Source organism: Pelobates fuscus, chromosome 5 (assembly GCF_036172605.1).
Source record: "Pelobates fuscus isolate aPelFus1 chromosome 5, aPelFus1.pri, whole genome shotgun sequence".
Lineage (NCBI taxonomy): Eukaryota > Metazoa > Chordata > Amphibia > Anura > Pelobatidae > Pelobates > Pelobates fuscus.
Window position 1 is genome coordinate 266,620,722 of NC_086321.1, and position 22,758 is coordinate 266,643,479.

Below are 22,758 nucleotides of genomic sequence, written 5' to 3' on the forward strand. Positions count from 1 at the left end.
AAGCGCTGAAGCGCCTCTAGCAGCTGTCAATGAGTCAGCCACTAGAGGCCGGATTAACCCATTTGTAAACATAGCAATTTATCTAAAACTGCTATGTTTACAGCAGGCAGGGTTAATCCTAGATGGACCTGGCACCCAGACCACTTAATTAAGTGGTCCTGAAGTGGTCCTTTAAGTATGTGTGTGCATGTATGGGAGTGTTTGTATGTACTGTTGCCATTGGAATGTAGTGGTGTACTTGTTTGTAATGTTTGCGTCTGAACGCAGGGGTGTTTGAATGTAGTGCTGGACTTTAAATGTAGGTGTGCTTTTTGTGTGTAGTGTCGGTGTTTGAATGAAGGGGTGTTCGTATATCATTTTGGTGTTTTAATACATGGGTGTGTTTGTATGTAATGTTTGCGTTTGATTGCAGTGCGTGTGTAGTGGATGCAGTGTGTGTATAAATATACATATACACAATGTGTGTTTGGATGTAAGCATGTTTTTTGCATAGAGTATGTGTGCAGTGTATACACATACAGAGACACACACATACACACATACAGAGACACACACATACACATACTGACACAGCGATACACACACAATGACACTTATTTTCCTACACACAGATACACATACACTCATGTAAACAGATACACACTGACACAAAAGGAGACTCATACACATACACGCAGAGACAGGTGAGGGTGACCGTGTGGTAGGGAGTGTGTGTGCAGGTAACAGTGTAGGGGGGCAGGGTGAAAAAGGGTTACAGTGGGCGGCGGGCAGGGGGAGAAAGTGTTACAGTGGGTGGGCAGGGGAGAGAAAGGGCTATAGTGTAGGGGGCAGGGGGAGAAAGGGCTACAGTGTAGGGGGCAGGGGGAGAAAGGGCTACAGTGGGGGCAGAGGGGGCTACAGTGGGGGGGCAGGGGGAGAGAGGGCTACAGGGCGGGGCAGGGGGAGAGAGGGCTACAGGGCGGGGCAGGGGGAGAGAGGGCTACAGTGGGGGGCAGGGGGAGAGAGGGCTACAGTGGGGGGGGGCAGGGGGAGAGAAGGCTACAGTGGGGGGGGCAGGAAGAAAATGGGTTACAGTGGGGGAGCAGGGAGAGCAGGCGTTACAGTGTGGGGGGCAGGGGTTACAGTGGGGAGAGGGGGGCAGGGAGTGAAGGGGTTACAGGGTGGGGAAGGGGCAGGGAGTGAAGGGGTTACAGGGTGGGGAGGGGAAGGGGCAGGGAGTGAAGGGGTTACAGGGTGGGGAGGGGGCAGGGAGTGAAGGGGTTACAGTTGGGGGGGGCAGGGAGTGAAGGGGTTACAGGGTGGGGAGGGGGCAGGGAGTGAAGGGGTTACAGGGTGGGGAGGGGGCAGGGAGTGAAGGTGTTACAGGGTGGGGAGGGGAAGGGGCAGGGAGTGAAGGGGTTACAGGGTGGGGAGGGGGCAGGGAGTGAAGGGGTTACAGGGTGGGGAGGGGGGCAGTGAGTGAAGGGGTTACAGTTGGGGGGGCAGGGAGTGAAGGGGTTACAGGGTGGGGAGGGGGGCAGGGAGTGAAGGGGTTACAGGGTGGGGAGGGGGGCAGTGAGTGAAGGGGTTACAGGGTGGGGAGGGGGCAGGGAGTGAAGGGGTTACAGGGTGGGGAGGGGGGCAGTGAGTGAAGGGGTTACAGTTGGGGGGGGGCAGGGAGTGAAGGGGTTACAGGGTGGGGAGGGGGCAGGGAGTGAAGGGGTTACAGGGTGGGGAGGGGAAGGGGCAGGGAGTGAAGGGGTTACAGGGTGGGGATGGGGGCAGTGAGTGAAGGGGTTACAGGGTGGGGAGGGGGCAGGGAGTGAAGGGGTTACAGGGTGGGGAGGGGGGCAGTGAGTGAAGGGGTTACAGTTGGGGGGGGCAGGGAGTTAAGGGGTTACAGGGTGGGGAGGGGAAGGGAAGGGGCAGGGAGTGAAGGGGTTACGGGGGGGGGGGGTAGGGAGAAAATTATTTACATTAGGGGTCAGGATTTGGGGGCTGTGTCCTACCTTAATTTAATTCCCTGGTGGTCCAGTGTCTCCCTGGTGGTCCAGTGGGGTAACTCTCCGGTCTGCAGCTCCACCGGGTGCAGAGCTGCAGACAGTGTAATAAAAATCTCGCGAGCTCCCTGAGTGTTGCCATGGTAACGCTCTGGGAGCTCGCGAGACTTCTATCACACAGTCTGCAGCTCTGCACCCGGCGGAGCTGCAGACCGGAGCTGCTGGGCAGATTGATTGGAGGGAGCCCGGCGGCATACAGGGCAGGCCGCCGGGCTCCCTCCTGGTGTCAGTCTGCCTGACTGCCGGCGGCCCTGGATGTGTGGGTCAGCGCGACCCACTGGGAATCGCCCTGCGACCCACCAGTGGGTCGCGACCCACACTTTGGGAACCGCTGGTGTAGAGGATTAAGAGTGCATATAGGGTAAGGGATCTAGCGTGTATCTGGAGCGTAATGTGTGTAGTGGTGCAGTGTGAGGGGTGCTTTAGTGTGTGTGTATATATATATTTGGACAAATTGTATGCGTGAGGGGCGCAGTGTGTGTGTATGTAAGAGGGGTGCTGTGTGTGAGGGTGTTTTTATGTGCCGTCACATTCTAGGTTTCTAATTTTCTTAGTCTGTTCACTCACTGAGGGTTATTTTATGTATATGTGTATATATATATATATAAATATATATATATATATATATATATATATATATATATATATATATATATATATATAAATAAAATAACCATCAGTGAGACAAAGAAAATTAGAAAGAGCTCATCAGTTTTAACTGATAAGATTACCATTTCATCTCTAAAGGAAGTGCCTTGCAAGACATTAAAGGGACACTATAGTCACCTGAACAAATTTAGCTTAATGAAGCAGTTTTGGTGTATAGAACATGCCCCTGCAGCCTCACTGCTTAATCCTCTGCCATTTAGGAGTTAAATCCCTTTGTTTATGAACCCTAGTCACACCTCCCTGCATGTGACTTGCACAGCCTTCCATAAACACTTCCTGTAAAGAGAGCCCTATTTAGGCTTTCTTTATTGCAAATTCTGTTTAATTAAGATTTTCGTATCCCCTGCTATGTTAATAGCTTGCTAGACCCTGCAAGAGCCTCCTGTATGTGATTAAAGTTCAATATAGAGATTGAGATACAATTATTTAAGGTAAATTACATCTGTTTGAAAGTGAAACCAGGTTTTTTTTTCATGCAGCCTCTGTCAATCAAAGCCAGGGGAGGTGTGGCTAGGGCTGCATAAACAGAAACAACGTGATTTAACTCCTAAATAACTGAATTGAGCAGTGAAATTGCAGGGGAATGATCTATACACTGAAACTGCTTTATTTAGCTAAAGTAATTTAGGTGACTATAGTGTTCCTTTAATCCAAATGATGGTGTACACTGCTGGTGATGTATTGTATGTCTAGTGGGAGGAGAACCCACCTGTCTGCAATCTCACATGGAAGGATAATTTGTTTTATATAATTTATAACTCTCTGCCAATGCACTGTTCAATTTTGTATTTTACCATTTAAGTGTTGTAGCCCATGGAACAGCGCAGTCAGGGGAGTGGGCCTTGACAGAGCCAGGAGTAGGCAGGGGAGTAACCAGTTAAAGGGGTGTGGTTAGTGGTAAACGGGGGTTGGACTATAGGAGTATATTAAGCGGCCATTTTATGACTAAGGGACATTTTAACTAAACTGACACTTACCTGGTAATTGTTTTTGGCAGGTCTGTGTTGGTTTTTTCTTTGTCTTGCAGATCATGGCATCGATGGAAGAAATCCTGGAGGGAGTGAGAGCTGCTGTGCGCGATAGAGGACTGGCCTGGCTTCATGAGCAACTGGGGGCTCAGGGTCCCCCCCCTACAACCCCTGCGGCGGCAGCACGGCGTTCCATGAGGAGGGCGAGACCGCCCCAGCGGCTGAGCCCAGGCATGGAGCCCGAAGTCGGCAGACGGAGGAGCCCGTCGGCGGAGTCTGTTGGGGCCTTGGATGAGGTAGCGGGCCCCAGCGGAGTGGCGGTACCGCGGCCGGCATCGTCGGTTCGACGCGGTGCTGGCCGGGCGCGGGCAGCAGCTAGGCCGAGGCCTACCACGCGGTGTGCGCCCCGCCGGGAGGCGGCAGGCGGGACGGTTGCGGCTGGAGCCAGGACCCAGAGCAGATCGGATGGTGGAAGCAGTGAGCGGTTGCGGCCCGGTGAGTCAGGGAATGGCGCTGGGGCTGGGCAGCGGGCGGGGGGCAGAGCGGAGGCCTCTAGTGATCAGGCGGTCCCCCTGATGGCAGGGGGAGCCCCTGGGCAAGGGGACACATCGGGAGCGGCCTCTAGTGGGGCCAGGTTCAGCACAAGGGACTCAGACGGCGGGTCCGCTCAGCCAGGTACATTGGGGCCGGCAGGGCCCGCGGCTTTAGCAGACAGGAAACGCCAGGACAGACAGGCGGAATCCCAAGTTCGCAAGGCGGCCCAAAAGGGGCCAGGTTCAGCGGGTCGGGATAGCTCCCAGGACTCAGCTCAGGGCATGGAGACAGGACGGGCTGGGGGTGAGCGGGAGGGCCGCAGGGGCGGCTCCCGGGGACCGAGGGGTCTCTTGCGGAGCCCTAGGCCGCATCGCAGCAGGGAGCAGCGCGGCGTCAGTGCCAGGCACGACAGGAGGCAGGCTGACGGGTGGAGGGGTAGAGAGAGGAGCAGGTCAGCAAGCAGGTGTAGCAGGAGGAGATCGGCCTCAGGGGAACGGAGGTGGAGGCAGCGGCGCAGTGCGTCTGGGTCATCAGGCAGGAGCTCGCCAGGTCAGCGGCGCAGCGCTTACGGCCGGGAGGGCCAGGCAGGGAGACGGGATATGGTGCGGAACTACAGGCAGGAACATAAGGAGGTTGGGCGGGTATGTGATCATGTGGACACACTACCCAGGTGTCGTTCTCCTTACAGGTCTCGCAGCACGACACCCGCGGTCCTGAGGCAGGGCCAGGCTGACGGGAGTCGGCGCCAATTTGATGCTCCGGAGCCAAGCATGGCGGACGGACGGGAAACGAACCCACAGCCTTCTGCGGCTTCGGGCTCAGGCGGTGAGTCAAATGTTACACCACACGCAGGAACACTATTGAATTGCTTAAAATCTTTCTTAGATTCATGGGCGGGTGGGGAAATGGCTTCACCTCAGTTTGGGAGAGTGTGGACGTGTGAGAAAGGCCAGGGGTTACAAGGTAGGGCCGTGGGCCCAATACCGGATAGCGAAGTGGGGTTATCTGTGTCCGAAACTAGTAAGGAGTCGGGGAAAAGGTAGGTATTGGGGGCGAAATTACCGACGCTGCGCGGCAAAACGTGCACGTGTCTTTTTCGGGCCCATTAGGTTGTCATCTGAAAGTGGACATCAAGGAGAAAATTTGGAAGGGTGAGTTTGTAGAGGTTTTTTCCTTGCTCCCGCTGGAGGAGTTCTTAGACATGAAAGAGGAGGACAAGAAGGACGCAAAGAAGGAGGAGGAGGAGAAAAAGCGTAGGTATCGGAAGATTCCTAAAACGTTTGGGAACTGGCTGCGGGCTTTTTGTATCCTGGCCAGCGTGATAGGGGAGAAGTCGCCGGATAAATGCTCCCAATTGTTTTGCTACCTAGATGGGATTGGGGAAGCGTACCGGACCTATGGCGGGGTCGCCTGGTGGCGGTACGACGAACAATTTCGCCAGAGGTTAGCGGCGAATCCCAGCATGCGGTGGGATCAAATGGACCTTCCCCTCTGGATGCGGCTCATGATGGCGCAAAAGGCTGCGCCCTTTCAAGGGACGGCCGGTGCGGCCCCTGGGGGACCTGCATCGGCCGGGCAAAAGAAAGGCTTCTGTTGGCTCTTTAACGAGGGCCAATGTAAGTGGGGTACGTCGTGCCGGTTTAAGCACGAGTGCTCAGGTTGTGGGGGTGCACATGGAGCCAGCCGGTGTTTTAAGCGAGGTAAGTCTGCGCCAGGAGCGGGAGCCGTTGGAGCGCCGGCCCCCTCCGCTGCCGCGGGGGGCAACCCCGGTGAAAGTAGGCGAGATGCTGCCGTGGCTAAATCAGTACGGTAACCGTCAGGACGCTGAATTCTTATGGCGAGGCTTTACGGAGGGTTTTTCAATACCGTTTCGGAGTAGGGATGTGGGGAGGTTATGCAGTAACCTCAAGTCGGTGGGTGAACACCCGGGAGTTGTGAGGGACAAGTTGCTGAAGGAGGTGCAACTGGGTAGGATGGCAGGGCCGTTCGAGGCTCCGCCGCTGCCTGACTTGAGGGTATCCCCGCTGGGGGTAGTCCCCAAGAAGGAGGCGGGTAAGTTTAGGTTGATTCATCATTTATCATTCCCGAAAGGGGCGTCAGTAAATGATGACATCGATGAGGCCCTGTGCTCCGTATCGTACGCATCATTCGACCATGCTGTCGAGTTGGTTCGGAGAGCAGGGCGAGGGGCTTTGATGGCGAAGGTGGATGTGGAGGCAGCATTCCGGCTCCTTCCTATCCACCCAAACTGTCACCATTTGTTAGGGTGCCTTTTTGAGGGTAAGTTTTTCGTGGACCTGTGCCTACCCATGGGTTGCTCCATTTCATGTGCGTATTTCGAAAAGTTTAGCACGTTCCTGGAGTGGGTGGTGCGCAGGGAATCGGGTGGGGGTACGGTGGTCCATTACCTGGACGACTTTCTGTGTGTGGGCCCGGCTGGGTCCGACAGATGTGCCCAAATACTGCGGGTGTTCCAGAGGTTAGCCCAACAGTTTGGGATTCCTCTGGCTGAGGACAAGACTGTGGGCCCGACCGAGTGTCTGAGTTTCTTGGGGCTGGAAATCGACTCGGTCGTGGGGGAATGTAGGCTGCCGGAGGAGAAGTTGAGGGTGCTCCGCCAGCAGGTGCACGCGATAAAGGGCGCTAGGAAAGTTACGCTTCGGGGACTGCAGTCCTTGCTCGGCAGCCTTAATTTCGCTTGTAAGGTGATCCCTATGGGTAGAGTTTTTTGTAGATTGCTGGCTAGGGCTACCTGTGGTGTCCGTCTGCCGAGTCATTACATCAGGGTGTCGGTTGGTATGAGAGAGGATTTGGACATATGGGACCGCTTCCTCACTGAGTTTAATGGACGGGTGTTTTTCAGGGATGCGATGAAGGCTTCTGGCGACGCCGGGCTGTTTACGGATGCCTCGGGGAGCGTTGGCTTTGGGGCGTACCTTGGGGGCAAGTGGTGTGCCGAGGTTTGGCCTGAGGCTTGGTCCGAGAGCCCCTTGATTCGGAACCTCGCCTTTTTGGAGCTTTTTCCAGTTGTGGTAGCGGTGTCACTATGGGGCGAGGAGCTCAGGGACAAGAAAGTTATCTTCCACTCTGATAATATGGCAGTGGTACAGGTAATTAACAGTCTATCGGCTTCGTCCCTGCCAGTGGTTAGGTTGTTGCAGCAGCTAGTGCTCTTGTGTATGTCTTGGAACATTGTCTTCCGGGCACGGCACGTGCCGGGCCTGCTGAATGTGGTTGCTGACGCTCTGTCTCGTTCGCAGTGGGTGCGGTTCCGGGAAGCAGCGCCGGACGCGCAAGCGACAGGGCAGGCGTGCCCGGAGGAGATGTGGCGGCTCGGGACGTTGTGCTTGGGCGATACATAAGGAGCTCACTGGCGCCGGGGACTTGGACCGCTTATACTAAGGTTTGGTGTGAATGGGAGGAAATGTTGGCCCAGGCGGGTGCAGGCGATTCTGCAGCCGGTAGGTTGGATACGCTGTTGTGGCTTCTTTGCAGGTTGGTGGCAGGTGGGTCGTCCCCTTCTAGGGTGGAACGCTACATGTCTGCGTTAGCCTTCCTGTTCAAGTTTAACGGGTGGGAAGACTTGACGAAACATTTCTTGGTGAAGCAAACTTTGAAGGGTTTCAAGAAGGGCAGGAGGTCTGTGGATACGAGGAGGCCGGTGTCCTTTGCCACCCTTCAAGGGTTGGTGGGGTTGTTGAACGAAGTGTGTAGTTCGGCATTTGAGGTAACTTTGTTCTCTGTGGCTTTCGTATGGGCTTTCTTTGGGGCTTTTCGTATTGGCGAATTGGTGAGCGCCAATAGGTCGGGGGCATCGGGCCTCCGGTATGAGGATGTGGTTATCGAACAGGACAAGGTCGTGATTTGGCTCCGGCGCTCGAAGACGGACGTATTCGGAAAGGGTAAGAATGTTGTCCTGTCCTCGCTACCAGGGTCCCCGGTGTGCCCGGTAGCGTGTGGGGACGTGTTTTTACGGGTTCGCCCGAAGGTTGGTGGTTGCTTCCTGATTCACGAGGATGGGAAGGCGCTGTCGCGCTTTCAGTTCTTGCGAGTCTTCCGTATGGGGTTGACGAGATTGGGCTTGCAGCCCGGACAATTTGGTACACACTCCTTCCGTATCGGGGCTGCGACTGAGGCGGCACGTCTCGGGCTGGGGGAGGAGCGGATAAAGCAGATTGGGAGATGGGAATCCATCAGGTTCCGTGCATATGTAAGGCCGGAAAGGTTGGTGTGAATGGAATGTTGTGGATGTGGAAAAAGGGTGCTCTGACGGTTAACTGAATTTGTTTCCTTTCAGGCTTGGTCGCTTGGCTGGTGGGTCACTCGTTTGTCTACTGGGCGGAGAAGAGGGCCGCAGTTCGGAGACAAGGCACACAACTGGGTTTTCTTCTGGACACAGTGGACCTTCGGTGGTTTGGTTTTCGGGGTTTCAGCTGGCAGAGTATAAGTGGTGAAATTTTTGGGATGTTGTCCAGGGGGTTTGCCCCAGATATACTGTTGATTCACGGTGGGGGCAATGACTTAGGTTTGGTCCCCCAGAAGGTGTTGGTCAGGAGAATGAAGAGGGACCTGGATAGGGTGAGGGCTCTGGTCCCAGGAGTTACAATAGTGTGGTCTGAAATGGTGCCGCGGTTGAACTGGAGGCATGCCAGGGACCCGGCGGCTGTGGCACGTTGCCGTGGTAAAGTAAATAAGGCCATGTCTGTCTTTATTAGGAGAATAGGGGGGGTCCCAGTGAGGCACTTCGAATTGGAGGGCGGGTTGCCCGGTTATTTTAGGCGGGATGGTGTGCACCTGTCTGATGTGGGGTGCGATCTCTTAAATTTAGGTTTCCAGGAGGGTATTTCCAAAGCCCTATTTATGTGTGGTGGGGGTCGCTCGAGACATTAAGGGTTCAAGTCTCTTGCTATGGCGGGATAGGGCTTGGGTAATTGGAAGGTAGGAGGAGTATAAATTGGTTAGGCTGGATTAAACTGGAGTGTGAAATGGTTTGTGGGTTCGAGCTCATCGGTGGCTCCGAACCAGGTGGTGTAGGGGGGTCTCGGTACACCCCTACAGTTTAAAAAGTTATGGATATGGGGCCTCTTTGGTAGGCCATGTGTTATGTGTTATTTGTTATTTATAATGTTATTTATTGTTATTGGCGGGGTCATTGCCGGGGGTAATTTATGTACGGTGGGGGGTGGAGGTATATTTACTTTTGTGGCAATGACCCCAATTTGTTACCTTGTTTATAATAATAAATAAAGCTGTGGACTTTTTTATTCCAACAGAAATACGGTGTCTGTAAGTTATTGGGGGGTTGGGGTTAACAGCGCACCTGCCGAATAATCGACTGTGCGCATGTCATGCCTTTTACCCTCTCACCACTAGGCTTTATATTTAAAATGTATCACTTGGGCTATTTGGCACTGTCCATTAAACATCACTGAATAGAATATATACGTGTTATAGGTGTTTGATACATGTTATCACTTGTCTCTTTAGTTCTCTTTTGTTTTTTTGTTTGTATTATATTTACAGAAAAATACAATTTTTAATAAAGAATTTAAATAAAATAAAAATCTGTTTTGAAGTGTTTTTTTCAAGGAACACGGTGCTTTTGGTGGCAATGATACGCTAAGAAACCTGAGATAACCTGTACCAAAAACCTCATTCTATCGTTTTGGCTCAAAGTTGAACTGGCAAATACAGAATTTACTTCCACATTAACTGTGCAGAACAAATGGGCTGGGCTGTAAGAGATGGGAATGCTATCATTTTTCTATCTACCTGGATTTATAATTGTTATGAATATACAGAAATTGAGGCACTTAAATAATTTTCAGTGCTCTACCTCATTCTACATTTATATCTATAACAGTCACATTTGGTTTTTTTTGCATTTAAGCGCCCTGAGACAAAGCATAAGATTGGCATTATCAGACTGTTTGTTCCATAACCACTTCAACAATCTGTTCCTTTTAAAAATAACACATTTGCCTAATGGACTGTATGTTTGAAACCACTTTTTCTTTTATAGGAAAGCTAATAATAATCTAGGTTTATGTTAATTTACCTACATCATTTTGATTTTCAAAAAAGCAAAAAAAGAAATAAATTAGGGCCTTACTACTTTCAAGCTTTATAGTTTACATATGTATTTACCTTTAGATTAAAGTTTGCAGCCAGCCAGGACTTCTTAGTAAATATATCGTTTTAAAGCCCTTATGCAATTGAACAAAATGATAAAAGTAATATTACTGTCCAAATATGGGTGGAGTGCATTGTAAATGATTCTACTGTACAATGCTACTGCATGACAACCCACATGCCAACCATGAATTATTTTGCAATAATAACTTCACCAAGAAAATGATCATGTGTACAGTCAAATTTGATTGCCAAACAAATAAGATTTGTTGGCCAAGCCTATACATATTCTAAATTTATATGCAATGATATTTAGTCTCTAGTTTTGTATTTGTAAGCTAGAATTTTGAAATGCAGTTGACTTTGATCACAGCATTATGTGTAGTACTTTATTTAATTAGCTAATATTTATGTTGGGAATAATACACTGGGAATGTGGAGTTAGCCGGAGAGAGAGGAAGTGTTAGCTGACCCAGGGATGGATGTACTATGTGTGTCTTTGATATATGTTGAGTGTGCCCAAGGATGGATTCCCATGTTTTGAGGAACTGTGTTTTGACTGTACCTTTGGAATAGGGAAATGGTTAAAAGATATAGGACGCAAGGTCCTGGTTGTGATTATTGTCAGAATTGCAGGCTAGATTTTAATTTATCTCATGATTTAATATGTATGTGGGCCTTTTCAAAAATCAAGAAGTGTTCCCCAATTCCTCCCGATACCCGCGCTATGTACTTACAGGTGCGGGTAAAATACATCACAAGTGGTGTCAACTGCGAGGGGATGACATGTCTACACGATGTGGCCCCCATTCAGGGTTTCCCCAGATGTGCTTTTTCCTCATATGAGTTTTTGCCACTGGGTTTTTTGACCTGGCCCCAGATCATCGGGTGGACTGGTAATCCTCGACCCTGGTCCATGGATGGGGGATAGGTATTATTCCCACTTTGACTATTTGCGTTCACTTTCGTGGACAAAGGAGGGAACTGTTGGGAATAATACACTTTGCCTATATTTACCCAGGGCTTAAGATACAGATGACCGGCTGGCCAGTCTGTTTAAAATTGGTTAACATGTCAGCTATTTGCAATAATGTATTTTATCCAACGCTTAGTGAATATACCCCTAGACAATTAAGAGCTGTATAATATCATGTAACAAGTAATAGGTGTTATATCCTGTATTCTTCTGTCTGTCGGCCTTATTTCCTGTTTTTCACCCTTTGATCATAACTGCATAGTGATATGATTTTATAACTGAGTAGTAAATATCTTTAGTTCTTAGTGCGCATGCATACGACTTTGGAGTACGTGGTTATAGTGAAATTTAGCTTTGTGCAAGGTCCGAACATGAAGATACACCTACAAGCTTGCTATAAGTTAAGGTGTTAAGATAAGATAGATGATTTTATTAAGATTGGATAATGCTTGTAACGACCACCCCTGTTTCCTGCTGTATAAAACCTGTTACACGGCTCATTAAATGCTCAGAAGTCACTTTGAATCTTACTTTGTCTTTTCTCGTTCATTGGGGCATCTCACCATATGGTTTGGGGACAAGGAGGAATACAGAGAGTTACAATTTGACACAAAAGGCCATGGCAAGGGAAAAGGCCTGACAGAGAAAATTCCTCACTATCAATTCATTACCACTACCTGCCTCTCAACACTATGGCTGCCTCAGCTGGAAGACCACTGACTTCTTAAAGGGACAGTTCAATGGAAAAAAAAAATGAAAACATGGCTGCATTTAATCATGCATTTTTTCTTAATTGGGCTATATACACAAGTTGCTTGCAAAAACTGCAGATCTCATGTTTGCAGCCTTTGCAAGCTATCATACCTAAATAGAGTCATGGTGGTCTATTTTGAAGGGTCTGACACCATCAATCCCTTCTTCTCCAGACCAGATTTCCTGTGACTGCCCCATCAGAAGTCCAAATGCAGATCAATGAGAAGACTTTGCAAGGCAGAAGCTCTGATTAACCTCTTAATGACAAAGAAAAAAACGTTCTGAACCAAAACAATACCTAGAATTTGAGCTATATGTCTGTTCAACCAAAATGTATCTCTTTCATATTAAGTGTACCCACACTTATTATATATCATCTTGTTCAGGAGAAATAGAGTTTTTATTTCACATCAAATATTTATACGTGAAACTGTTATTTTCCAAGTTCTACATGGCATTTTAACTGTGAATGTCATAATACTGTTTGCTGGTACTACTATAAAATATTCATATTTGTATGCTGTCATGTCCCATAAGTACAACATTTTTTTTCATGGTGTTTTGGAAAGTTACAGGGTCAAATAAAGACTTTGCCCATTTCAGTGTTTATATATTGAACTTTGCCAGATTGGTTTGCTGGGCCCATGTTGCCATTGAGAGCATATGGCAGCCCAGGAATGAGAATTATTCCCACCATGGCAAACCATTATTCAAACCATTTGCAAAAGTATAATCAAAGAAACAATAGGATATCGTGGTTATCACTTGCTCCACAATAGTGAGAAAGGGTGCCATGGCATCCAACCTCCGAAATTGGAGGGCGGTCGCCTAAACTATGCTCTCAGAAAGGGAATAACCCTAAAACGTAAATTACAGAAAAAGTAGTGTAAAATAAAGAAAGAAAGCCCTACCTTTATTGAATCTAATATACAAATGGGAAAAGCCCACAATGAGAACTAGAGGAGAGGGCTAAACAGACTAGACATCTATTAAATAGTACAACGTACCAGGACTGGCCCACAATATTCCACCTATTCGAATTGAACTAAAACTTGGGGTTTATCCAGTGAGCCTACGGCAATATCATATCCCGCAGAAGGCTAAGAAGAATATTCAATCTTATCTGGATAAGTTCATACGGTATGGTATCCTAAAATTCTGTACTTCCCCCTGGAATACCCCATTGCTGCCTGTTCAAAAGCCCGGTACAGATGAGTATCACCCTGTGCAGGACTTGAGAGCAGTCAATGATGCGGTTGTGAGTATACACCCAGTTGTGCCCAATCCGTATAACCTGCTTGCTTTAATTCCGGGCGGGGCTACCTATTTTACAGTCTTAGACCTCAAAGATGCCTTCTTTTGCCTCCGAATTGCTGCGGAAAGCCAATGTATCTTCGCTTTCCAATGGGAAAATGCTGTAACGGGCTCGATAAAAGGGGGAGTGTAACAAGGTTAGTTTACAAAAGTGTTGACCTCTAGTGAAATATGCACTTTTTGTAAAATATAAAAAAGACATACAGCTGAAGTGCTTTTAGAGCCCAGAGTGTCCTTTTAAAAACGTAATATGCTATTGGAATATCACTAATGAACTCCTCATAACTCCGTTGTAGGAATAATAAAAACTTTCTGTATGTAGCATCTATGAATAAAAATATAACATAAAGCAGAATATAGCCGTAGCCGGTATGAGTTTTGTGATCTTATGTATTATTATTGCTATGCTTACTATATTGTATCTATACACAATAATCAGATTTCAAATGTCTTTGTGCTATTATTCATATTTTTATATTTTCTACTCGTTAACTCTGCTCGAAAGCACAGGGGGGATCTAGGTAAGAGGGCAAATTGTTGCAAAATGGTTTGGCTTATTACTAGGGTACTCCTGCATCATAACCACTACAGTGGGCTGTAGTGGTTATGATGCTTGGAGTACATCGCTAATATGTCTACATATTATTAAATACAAGTGATCAATATTACCGGAGAATGGCGCCAGAGTACTCCTGGCATCATAAGCACTAAAGTGTTCTGTAGTGGTTATGATGCTTGGAGTAACCCTTTAATATATTTATATATTAAGTAAATACAAGTGATCAATAAAAACACTGGTATAAAATCATATATGTTCATGTTCAGCAATAACTGCAAATGGCAACATCTTTCATAATTAATATGTGCAAGCCCCAGGGACTTGGGATCACTTATTAAACATGAATCAGGCAGGAGATGTAGGGAACGAGGTCACCTCTATTGTAAGAACTAGTAAGATGGCAGATGGCACACTAAATAATCCTGCGGGTATGGAGTCTTTTCTGCATCCCCCAATGGGACTGCACTCATTAAATTAGAATACATTAAAATTAGTTGTTTCTTCTAGAATGCATACATTAAATAACATACCATCTATAATTCTGTTATAAGATCTGTGTTTCTTTTTAGTTTTTCTTTTTAACAAAAAGGGCTGGGATCTCTTAGTCGAGCAAGGGTTTACGCTACTTATTAAATACCATTTTCTCACTTGAAGTCTAAGGGGAAATTGCTATTCAGTAAGCAAAGTAAATCAGCTCTAACTGTTCATTGTACATGAGCTTACAATTCAAGAACTGTCATGTAGGTGGTAGACCTTCAAGATGAATAGCATCTCTATTACATTTCAGTGTTCTATATTGCACCTTGAAATTATAGATACAATCTTTATGAAATACTTGTACTGACTATATTAGAGTTTCATTGAAATTCCAACCCGGTCAAAAGGTATACTGTGACAAAGTAGGGAATACTATTACACATTATTTTGCCTACTCCATCTAGAAACATCAGTGTCCCAGCCATCACCAGTGATAGTTGCAGGGAATTGGCACTATCTATGGAGGATCATAGACATCAATGCTGTACTCCTGTGCCTGCGGAAGAGTCCAGCAGTGACATTGGCTCCTGGTGCTTAAGAAGAGCATCAGCCAGAAGAAGATGAGAGTGCCTGCAAGGGATATATTCAGGTAAATTTAACTCACCTTTACCTGCATACCCCCGGCCACTGGACCCCCTGCAGTGATGTCACTGTCAGTGGTCTTTGCAAATTATACTTTACCTCTGCTGTAATTCTAAGTACTTCTGAACTCTCAAGGACCATTAATTCATTGAACCATTGAGATACTATGGACTGTAACCCTAATGACCTGCAAGCCTTATATTTTCCCTATACTAAACAATAAGCCTTAGTATATCTAAAATAGAACTGTTACTTTTCTGGAAATAACACCAGTTAATAAAAATTGAAAATCACCCATAACTTGTGTTGCCATATTTTTTGATGCTCTGTCTTTAAGGCACTTTAAAGGCACACGCTAGTCAACATAATGATTTCACATCAGTAAAGTGGTTATGGTTCCTGGTGTCCCCTATAATCGGTTTATGTTTCTGTTTTAAACTGCTTTCAAACTGTTTAACACTAAATGAGGATCCCTGGCCACCAGAGCTCTGCCCCCAGTAGACGTATGGTACCAGAGTTACACTCCCCCATGTGTGGCTATGATAGTCCAAGTGTCTATGGATCCTCACTCGGTGTTAAACTTGTTTTCATGTGTGTAACTATGTAAATAATGAAAACATAAGCTATATAACATTATTTGGAATTTGTGTTGCATACTCTGGCCCTCCCTCCATAAAATTGTTATTATATAACGTTTTTTTTATTTTATGTGTATACTTTTTAACAGTGTATATAATTTCCAATTTCATTGTAAGGCATTTTTTTTTTTTATTGTTCTCCTGATAGTGCTCCTTATAAGTTTGCAGCCCTCTAGCACCAAGTGTACACTAACATTCCCAACTCAGCCAAAGTATGCACAAAAATAGGGGCACTGCCAGATAATGTTTGGGAGGAATAGCATATAGAAAACAAAGTGATGTCCAAAGCTCACTGTGAGTTTTATTTTATTTTTTTATTATTTGATAGCATAGGTGTAGGAATCGAAGGTGATAGGGGGATGGTATCCATTTTAACCCTTTCTCCAGTAAAAAAATATCTATCTCAGATACTTTTTTCGGAACAGAGGGGAAAAATCCTCCCCCCCCCCCCCCAATGCTGGTGCATTTGCTATTCTATTTAAAATGTTCAACAACAAACAAAAAAACACATATAAAAAACACAAACAACAACATATATTAAATCTGTTATCTTCTTTTAAAACAATGTTTCAAAGAGGAGACAAACAATATATCAAACACAATTTTTGATTAATTATGTCTACACTTTTCTTTAAAAAAATTATATGAATTGTATGAGCAGTCAAAACTGAGATAAGGTTGCTTAAATAAGCTGCGGGAAACATATATTCCTTTATCTTCAAAAATCCTAAATCTTTCTCTATAAGAAAAAAACAAACAAAAATTACATCATACATGATACACACAAACAACATTACAGTGCAGCACTGCTACGTAGAATGCTACTGCACCTCCCTCAACCATACCCCACCGGATTCAATTCTCCCTTATGGGCCAGACTTATATCCCTCTTCTGCTCCAGTCAACCCTCCTGTGCAACTAAATCCTTTACAGTATCTGCTCTTTTTTCTAAATAATGCTCCTCTGCTATGCAGGTGCACAGAAGCTGTCAAGGGAGCATGCTATCTGACACTTCAGCATTGTGGCACCGACCTGACAAATCAGCTCATTTAAAGTCATATAGCAACCCTCTCCATATTGATATGAGCTGGGTGCAGATAATAGGACATGTTGTGTGGCAGACATGAATACAATTGCAGAACGGAGCTTTTGGGGCCAAAAAGTGCGACTGCCCTAGGATACATGGGAGAGTTGGCAAAACAGTAGCACAGGCTTACTAACATCAGACAAAGCCACATCAAACAAAGCCCTGAATACTCTACATGTTACAAAACCTTGAATTGTGATGGTCAAACATCTGAGAACGGGATTTTCCTGGAACAATATTATAGTACATTTCAGCATTGCCCTGTAGTCACACTCAAAGTCAGATAAGAGACAAGAAACCTATGATTCCCAAAGTAACCATCATTTGTTGAGGGTCATTGGTGTTGTAGTTTAACAAGTTCCGAGAATCACAAACTTTCTACCAATACTTCAGTATTTGGTGTGGAATCAAACGGCTTATATATCAGTCTCATTGTGAATTGGAAGAAGCTGAAGAACGTGGCAACATCAAACTAGTTATTTGTATAACTGAATTATATACATAGAGTCATGCAGAACAGTAAGTAATGAGTATAACAAAACTTAATTTGACAGACAGAAGAAAATTGATTCAATAATCTTCGAGATGATGGTCCGCAATGTTTAATTCTTCGTATTGTGCACGTATTTGCTTTAAAACATGGAACTTGTTCATGTCTATCTAAAAGTCCTGACAACAACGCAGTTAAATATCATTATAGTTCTTTGACTGCAATTAGTGATGTGGTTGCTATTCAAAGGTTAATATGTTGAAAAGTGTCAGGCTTCAGATTTGTTTGAAAGTTCCTAGGCATGTAAACAATAGATTTAAAAGTTATAAACATATCAAAATACTTTCTAAAATAATCATTAACAGGAAGATGGCAGAAATACGATTTTTTCATAAAAATCATGAATACTCACCAAACATGCATTCTCCATCATGCACCTTATGAATGGAATTCAGGCCAGAGTGCTGGGACTTCAAGCTGTGTAAACGCAGGATGCATACGCTGGCGTGTGTCTTCCCATCTGAGCCACACACAGCACCATCTTCTTCGCACAAGCAGACACCTGTACCCTCACGAAATGAAGATGACCCACTGCCAGTGCTGGTCCTGCTCACGCAGACCATACCCGGAGCACAACGGGCACGTAACTCATCTCGTCCTCCGCACTCTTCTCCTTCGATGCTGAGGCATATCTCACAACAGTTGCATTCGTCCTTGGTGACCAACTCGGGGACTGCACAAGTTACGGGGCTGCACGCTTCTTTATTACAGTGTCCACATGCAGAATTGATATCATTAGCACCAACAGCTGGTATTCGCCACAAACACACAACCATAGGAAGAAGCAACAATAAAGCAGACATTTTTTTTTATAACCTTTAGTTGCTGAGTTTGTGTTCAGTTAGTCTTCAGCAGCAGTAACTGTCATTAGCTCTGTAACCAAACTGAGGTTGTTAATCCTCTCTGTCAGTAAAGACATAGACAGCTGCAGCTTGATTGCCACACCTCCCTACTGACAATTGCCAAAGAAGTTTGTAAAAAAAAAAAAAAAAAAAAAAAGAACTTCCCATCATTCATTCAGCGGCAGTGCACATCCTCAATGGCTTTGAACACATGGGCTAAACAAATAGATAAATAAATGACCGATATCATTGCCATTCAGGAAGAGAGACTCTTTAACAGCAATTGTTAAGGAGCAGAGCTACCGTGCTCGCTATGCAGCAATGTAGAAGAAAAAATTCCTTGAAATCATCTTGTGTGGGAAAATTATTCTGGGGAGACTAGCTTCTTTGAAGAGAAGTAGAGCAACACAGACAATAGACTTTGCAACGCCAATGGAAAACAGAGTTTGGCTGTGGGAAGCACACAATGAATTACTAAAACCCCACTGCTTTCACCAATTGTTATTTTTAGAGAAAGAAGCGGCATATTAAGAACGACTGATATAACAATAGTATGAGAAAGAATGATATAATAAATATATATACAAAGGATATTTGTGAGAGTTGGATCTCCCTAGCTTTTATAATTGATAGGATATAAAAATGATGTCTTGCTACCAGTAAACCTTTTCAATTGACAATAGGAACTGCACTCAGTCCCATCAATCTGAGCCAGGGTGCAACCAAACCAGGACCAAGCACCAGGTTCCAGTGACAATAATATAGTATGCAAAAAATTGTTCAGGCACTCCAAGATCCAGAAATTGTAAATTTATTGAAGCCCAAAGTGACACAACGTTTCGACCTTACGGTCTTTATCAAGCTCAAGCTTGATTAAACACTCCTTTATGCATTTTTCGACTTTGACTATTTTTTTTATAAAACTAAAGACCACTAAAATAACCTAATTTAGGCTTACATACATCATCCTGCTATGGACATGTGGTCTTTAGACGTCCTCATTGTGATTAGCAAAACAATGACCTATTTTTTGATTGGTCGCAGTTTATGGTAATTTAACAGTGTTAAACAGAATTGCGACAAGAGTCTTTTTAATAACATCTAAATTACAAAACCATATGTTATTGTTTTATTAAAAGAAATACTATGTGATCAACATGATTATATTTACAGCAGATATTGGAAATATGAAGCTTATTATAAGTGAACAGTTATTAAAACAAGACATATCTAGCATACAAATGTTCCAATAAGACTTAATTATTTCAAATTATTTTATATTGATAAGGTGATATTATAATTTAGCAAACAGACAGGTTATTGATTGGCAATGTGTATCTATTCTAAATCTAGTGCATAAAAGGAACTACACTAACATTGAGGAGTGTGTGCATGTGATCCTAAGAATACATCAATTTGTATTTGTATAGAACGTATTGTCTACATGTAATTCGAAAGCAATGGCGTATCTCAGCTTTTCTGTCATCATCAATCTTCAAAGAACTTCCATCTTCATTGTTTGTTCACAGTGGGAGTTTTATATGATGCACTGAAACATTAAGATTTCACACAAACAGATTTAGAACATTTATGGGTATTTGAAAATAAATTATTTCATTTGGAAGTATATCTCAAATTTAGCAGGGAATAAAAACCCTGCTAACAGTTTGAATGATATGCTTTCCTGAAGAAGTGCGTTTTCAAGGATTTTTTTGAAGGAGTGGAGACTGGGTGAAAGTCTAATGGAGAAGGGAAGGGAGTTCCACAGAAAAGGTGCAGCCCTGGAGAAGTCTTGAAGGCGAGCATCAGATGTGGGAGTTTGGACAGAGGATAGACATAGGTCTTCGTAAAAATAAAAATATAGCCCTACCCCCTCCTCCAACTGTAGAGCTATAATGAGCCTCACATCAGTGGCATCAACTCTTCCCTCCCACCCCAATCAACATGTATGCTTTCAGAGAAACCCTGCACAATTGATCATCTGATACTTATGAAAACAAAAATGTACTTTGAAATGGAGTCATTTAATAAATAATATTATAACGTAGACACAGTATTATCTAGAGACCGCCAAAATCACTTATTTGAAAGATGTCAATCACTTATTTAAAATATGTTTTGAGATACTTTAATGCATTGATCGCCATGGTAATGAGGATAAACTGATGCTAAGAAAAATAGTTTGTCAGGCGTGGAAAAAGAACCTAAAAACATATACAGATATTTTGAAAATTTGCCCTTGCTACATGGGTAGTGATGTCCCGAACGGTTCACTGGCGAATAGTTCCTGGCAAACATAGCATGTTCGCGTTCGCCACCGCGGGCGAACACATGCGATGTTCGGTCCACCCCCTATTCTTTATCATTGAGTAAACTTTGACCCTGTACCTCACAGTCAGCAGACACATTCCAGCCAATCAGCAGCACATCCTCCCTAGCAGGCCCCCCTCCTACTGGACAGCATCCATTTTAGAGTCATTCGGAAGCTGCAACCATTTTATTTTATTTTTTCAATGTATTATTATTATTATTTTTTTCAGTTCATATAAATGTTGCAAGCAGATACTCCCCCCAGACACTCTGCATAACTGCAGATACTCCCCCCAGACACTCGGTGTTACTGCAGATACTCCCTCCAGACACTCTTTGTTACTGCAGATACTACCTCCAGACACCCTGAGTTACTGCAGATACTCCCGCCAGATACTCTGTATTACTGCAGATACTCTGTATTACTGCAGATACTCCCTCCAGACACTCTGTATTACTGCAGATACTCCCTCCAGACACTTGGTGTTACTGCAGATACTGCCTCCAGACACTCTGTGTTACTGCAGATACTCCCTCCTGACACCCTGTGTTACTGCAGATACTCCCCCCAGACACCCTGTGTTACTGCAGATACTCCCTCCAGACACTCTGTGTTACTGCAGATACTCCCTCCAGACACCCTGTGTTACTGCAGATACTCCCTCCAGACATCCTGTGTTACTGCAGATACTCCCTCCAGACACCCTGTGTTACTGCAGATACTCCCTCCAGACACCCTGTGTTACTGCAGGTACTCCCTCCAGACACTCTGTATTACTGCAGATACTCCCCCCAGACACTGACACAGAGCAGAATAGGGACTGTTACCCCTACATAGGGTCACTTGGCAGATATGGATTGACACCTATCCTAAGGATCCCTGATACACACTGACACAGAGCAGAATAGGGACTGTTCCGCCTACATAGGGTCACTTGGCAGATATGGATTGACACATATCCTAAGGATCCCTGATACACACTGACACAGAGCAGAATAGGGACTGTTCCTCCAACATAGGGTAACTTGGCAGATATGGATTGACACATATCCTAAGGATCCCTGATACACACTGACACAGAGCAGAATAGGGACTGTTCCCCCTACATAGGGTCACTTGGCAGATATGGATTGACACCTATCCTAAGGATCCCTGATACACACTGACACAGAGCAGAATAGGGATTGTTCCCCCTACATAGGGTCACTTGGCAGACATGGATTGACACCTATCCTAAGGATCCCTGATACACACTGACACAGAGCAGAATAGGGACTGTTCCCCCTACATAGGGTCACTTGGCAGATATGGATTGACACCTATCCAAAGGATCTCTGATACACACTGACACAGAGCAGAATAGGGACTGTTCCCCCTACATAGGGTCACTTGGCAGATATGGATTGACACCTGTCCTCAGGGTCCCTGATACACACTGGGGGGGGACCTACTGTCCTCCCCCCGCCCCCACCCCTGCGCGGTGGGTGTGGGCCATAAAGATAATGAGGGGGGGGAACTACTGTCCTCCCCCCGGCCCCCACCCCTGCACAGTGGGTGGGGGAAATAAATCAAAATGGGGGAGGACCTACTGTCCTCCCCCCGCACCACCCCTGCGCGGTGGGTGGGGGCCGTAAGAATAATGAGGGGGGACCTACTGTCCTTCTCCCCGACCCCCACCCCTGCGTTGTGGGTGGGGGCCATAAATCACAATGGGGGGAGGACCTACTGTCCCCCCCCCGGTCCCCACCCCTGCGCGGTGTGTGGGGGCCATAAAAATAATGAGGGGGGACCTACTGTCTTCCCACTGGCCCCCACCCCTGAGCGGTGGGTGGGGACCCTAAAAAAAACAATAAGGGGGGACCTACTGTCCACCCCAGCCCCCACCCCTTAGTGGTGGGTGGGGGCCCTAAATAAAAATCCCCCACCAATCAAAGGTGACTAGGGGTCCCCAAGCCCCTAGTCACCCACCCCCCACCCCAAAAAGAGTTACCCCCTACCTACCCCCCTCACCCTAAAAAATAGTGAAGGGGGAATAAAATAACCAACCTGTAAAGAAAAATTCAACTTACCATTTGACGTCTTCTTTTTTCTAAAATCTTCTTTTTTCAGCCCCCAAAAAAGCCAAATAAAAAGCCAGAAGAACCGACGCAATTTAAAAAAATAAAAAAGCGAGCGCAAAAAAAATAATCCAAAGCCTTGCCACGCCCTGCAATTAGGCTAAGAACACTCTGATTGGCTGGTTTAAGCCAATCAGAGTGCTCTTTGTC

General features: G+C 45.8%; 1 protein-coding gene across 1 annotated transcript in view; it reads right to left on the reverse strand.

Moving 5' to 3' along the window:
- The window catches only part of IGFBPL1 (insulin like growth factor binding protein like 1), a 60,450-nt gene extending 42,202 nt beyond the window's left edge, over positions 1-18,248 (reverse strand). Inside the window, exon 1 of the mRNA XM_063455273.1 lies at positions 17,691-18,248. Coding sequence (XP_063311343.1) covers positions 17,691-18,141 — 451 coding nt within the window. The 5' untranslated portion in view covers positions 18,142-18,248. The remainder of the gene's footprint in view (positions 1-17,690) is intronic.
- Positions 18,249-22,758: the final 4,510 nt, after the last annotated feature.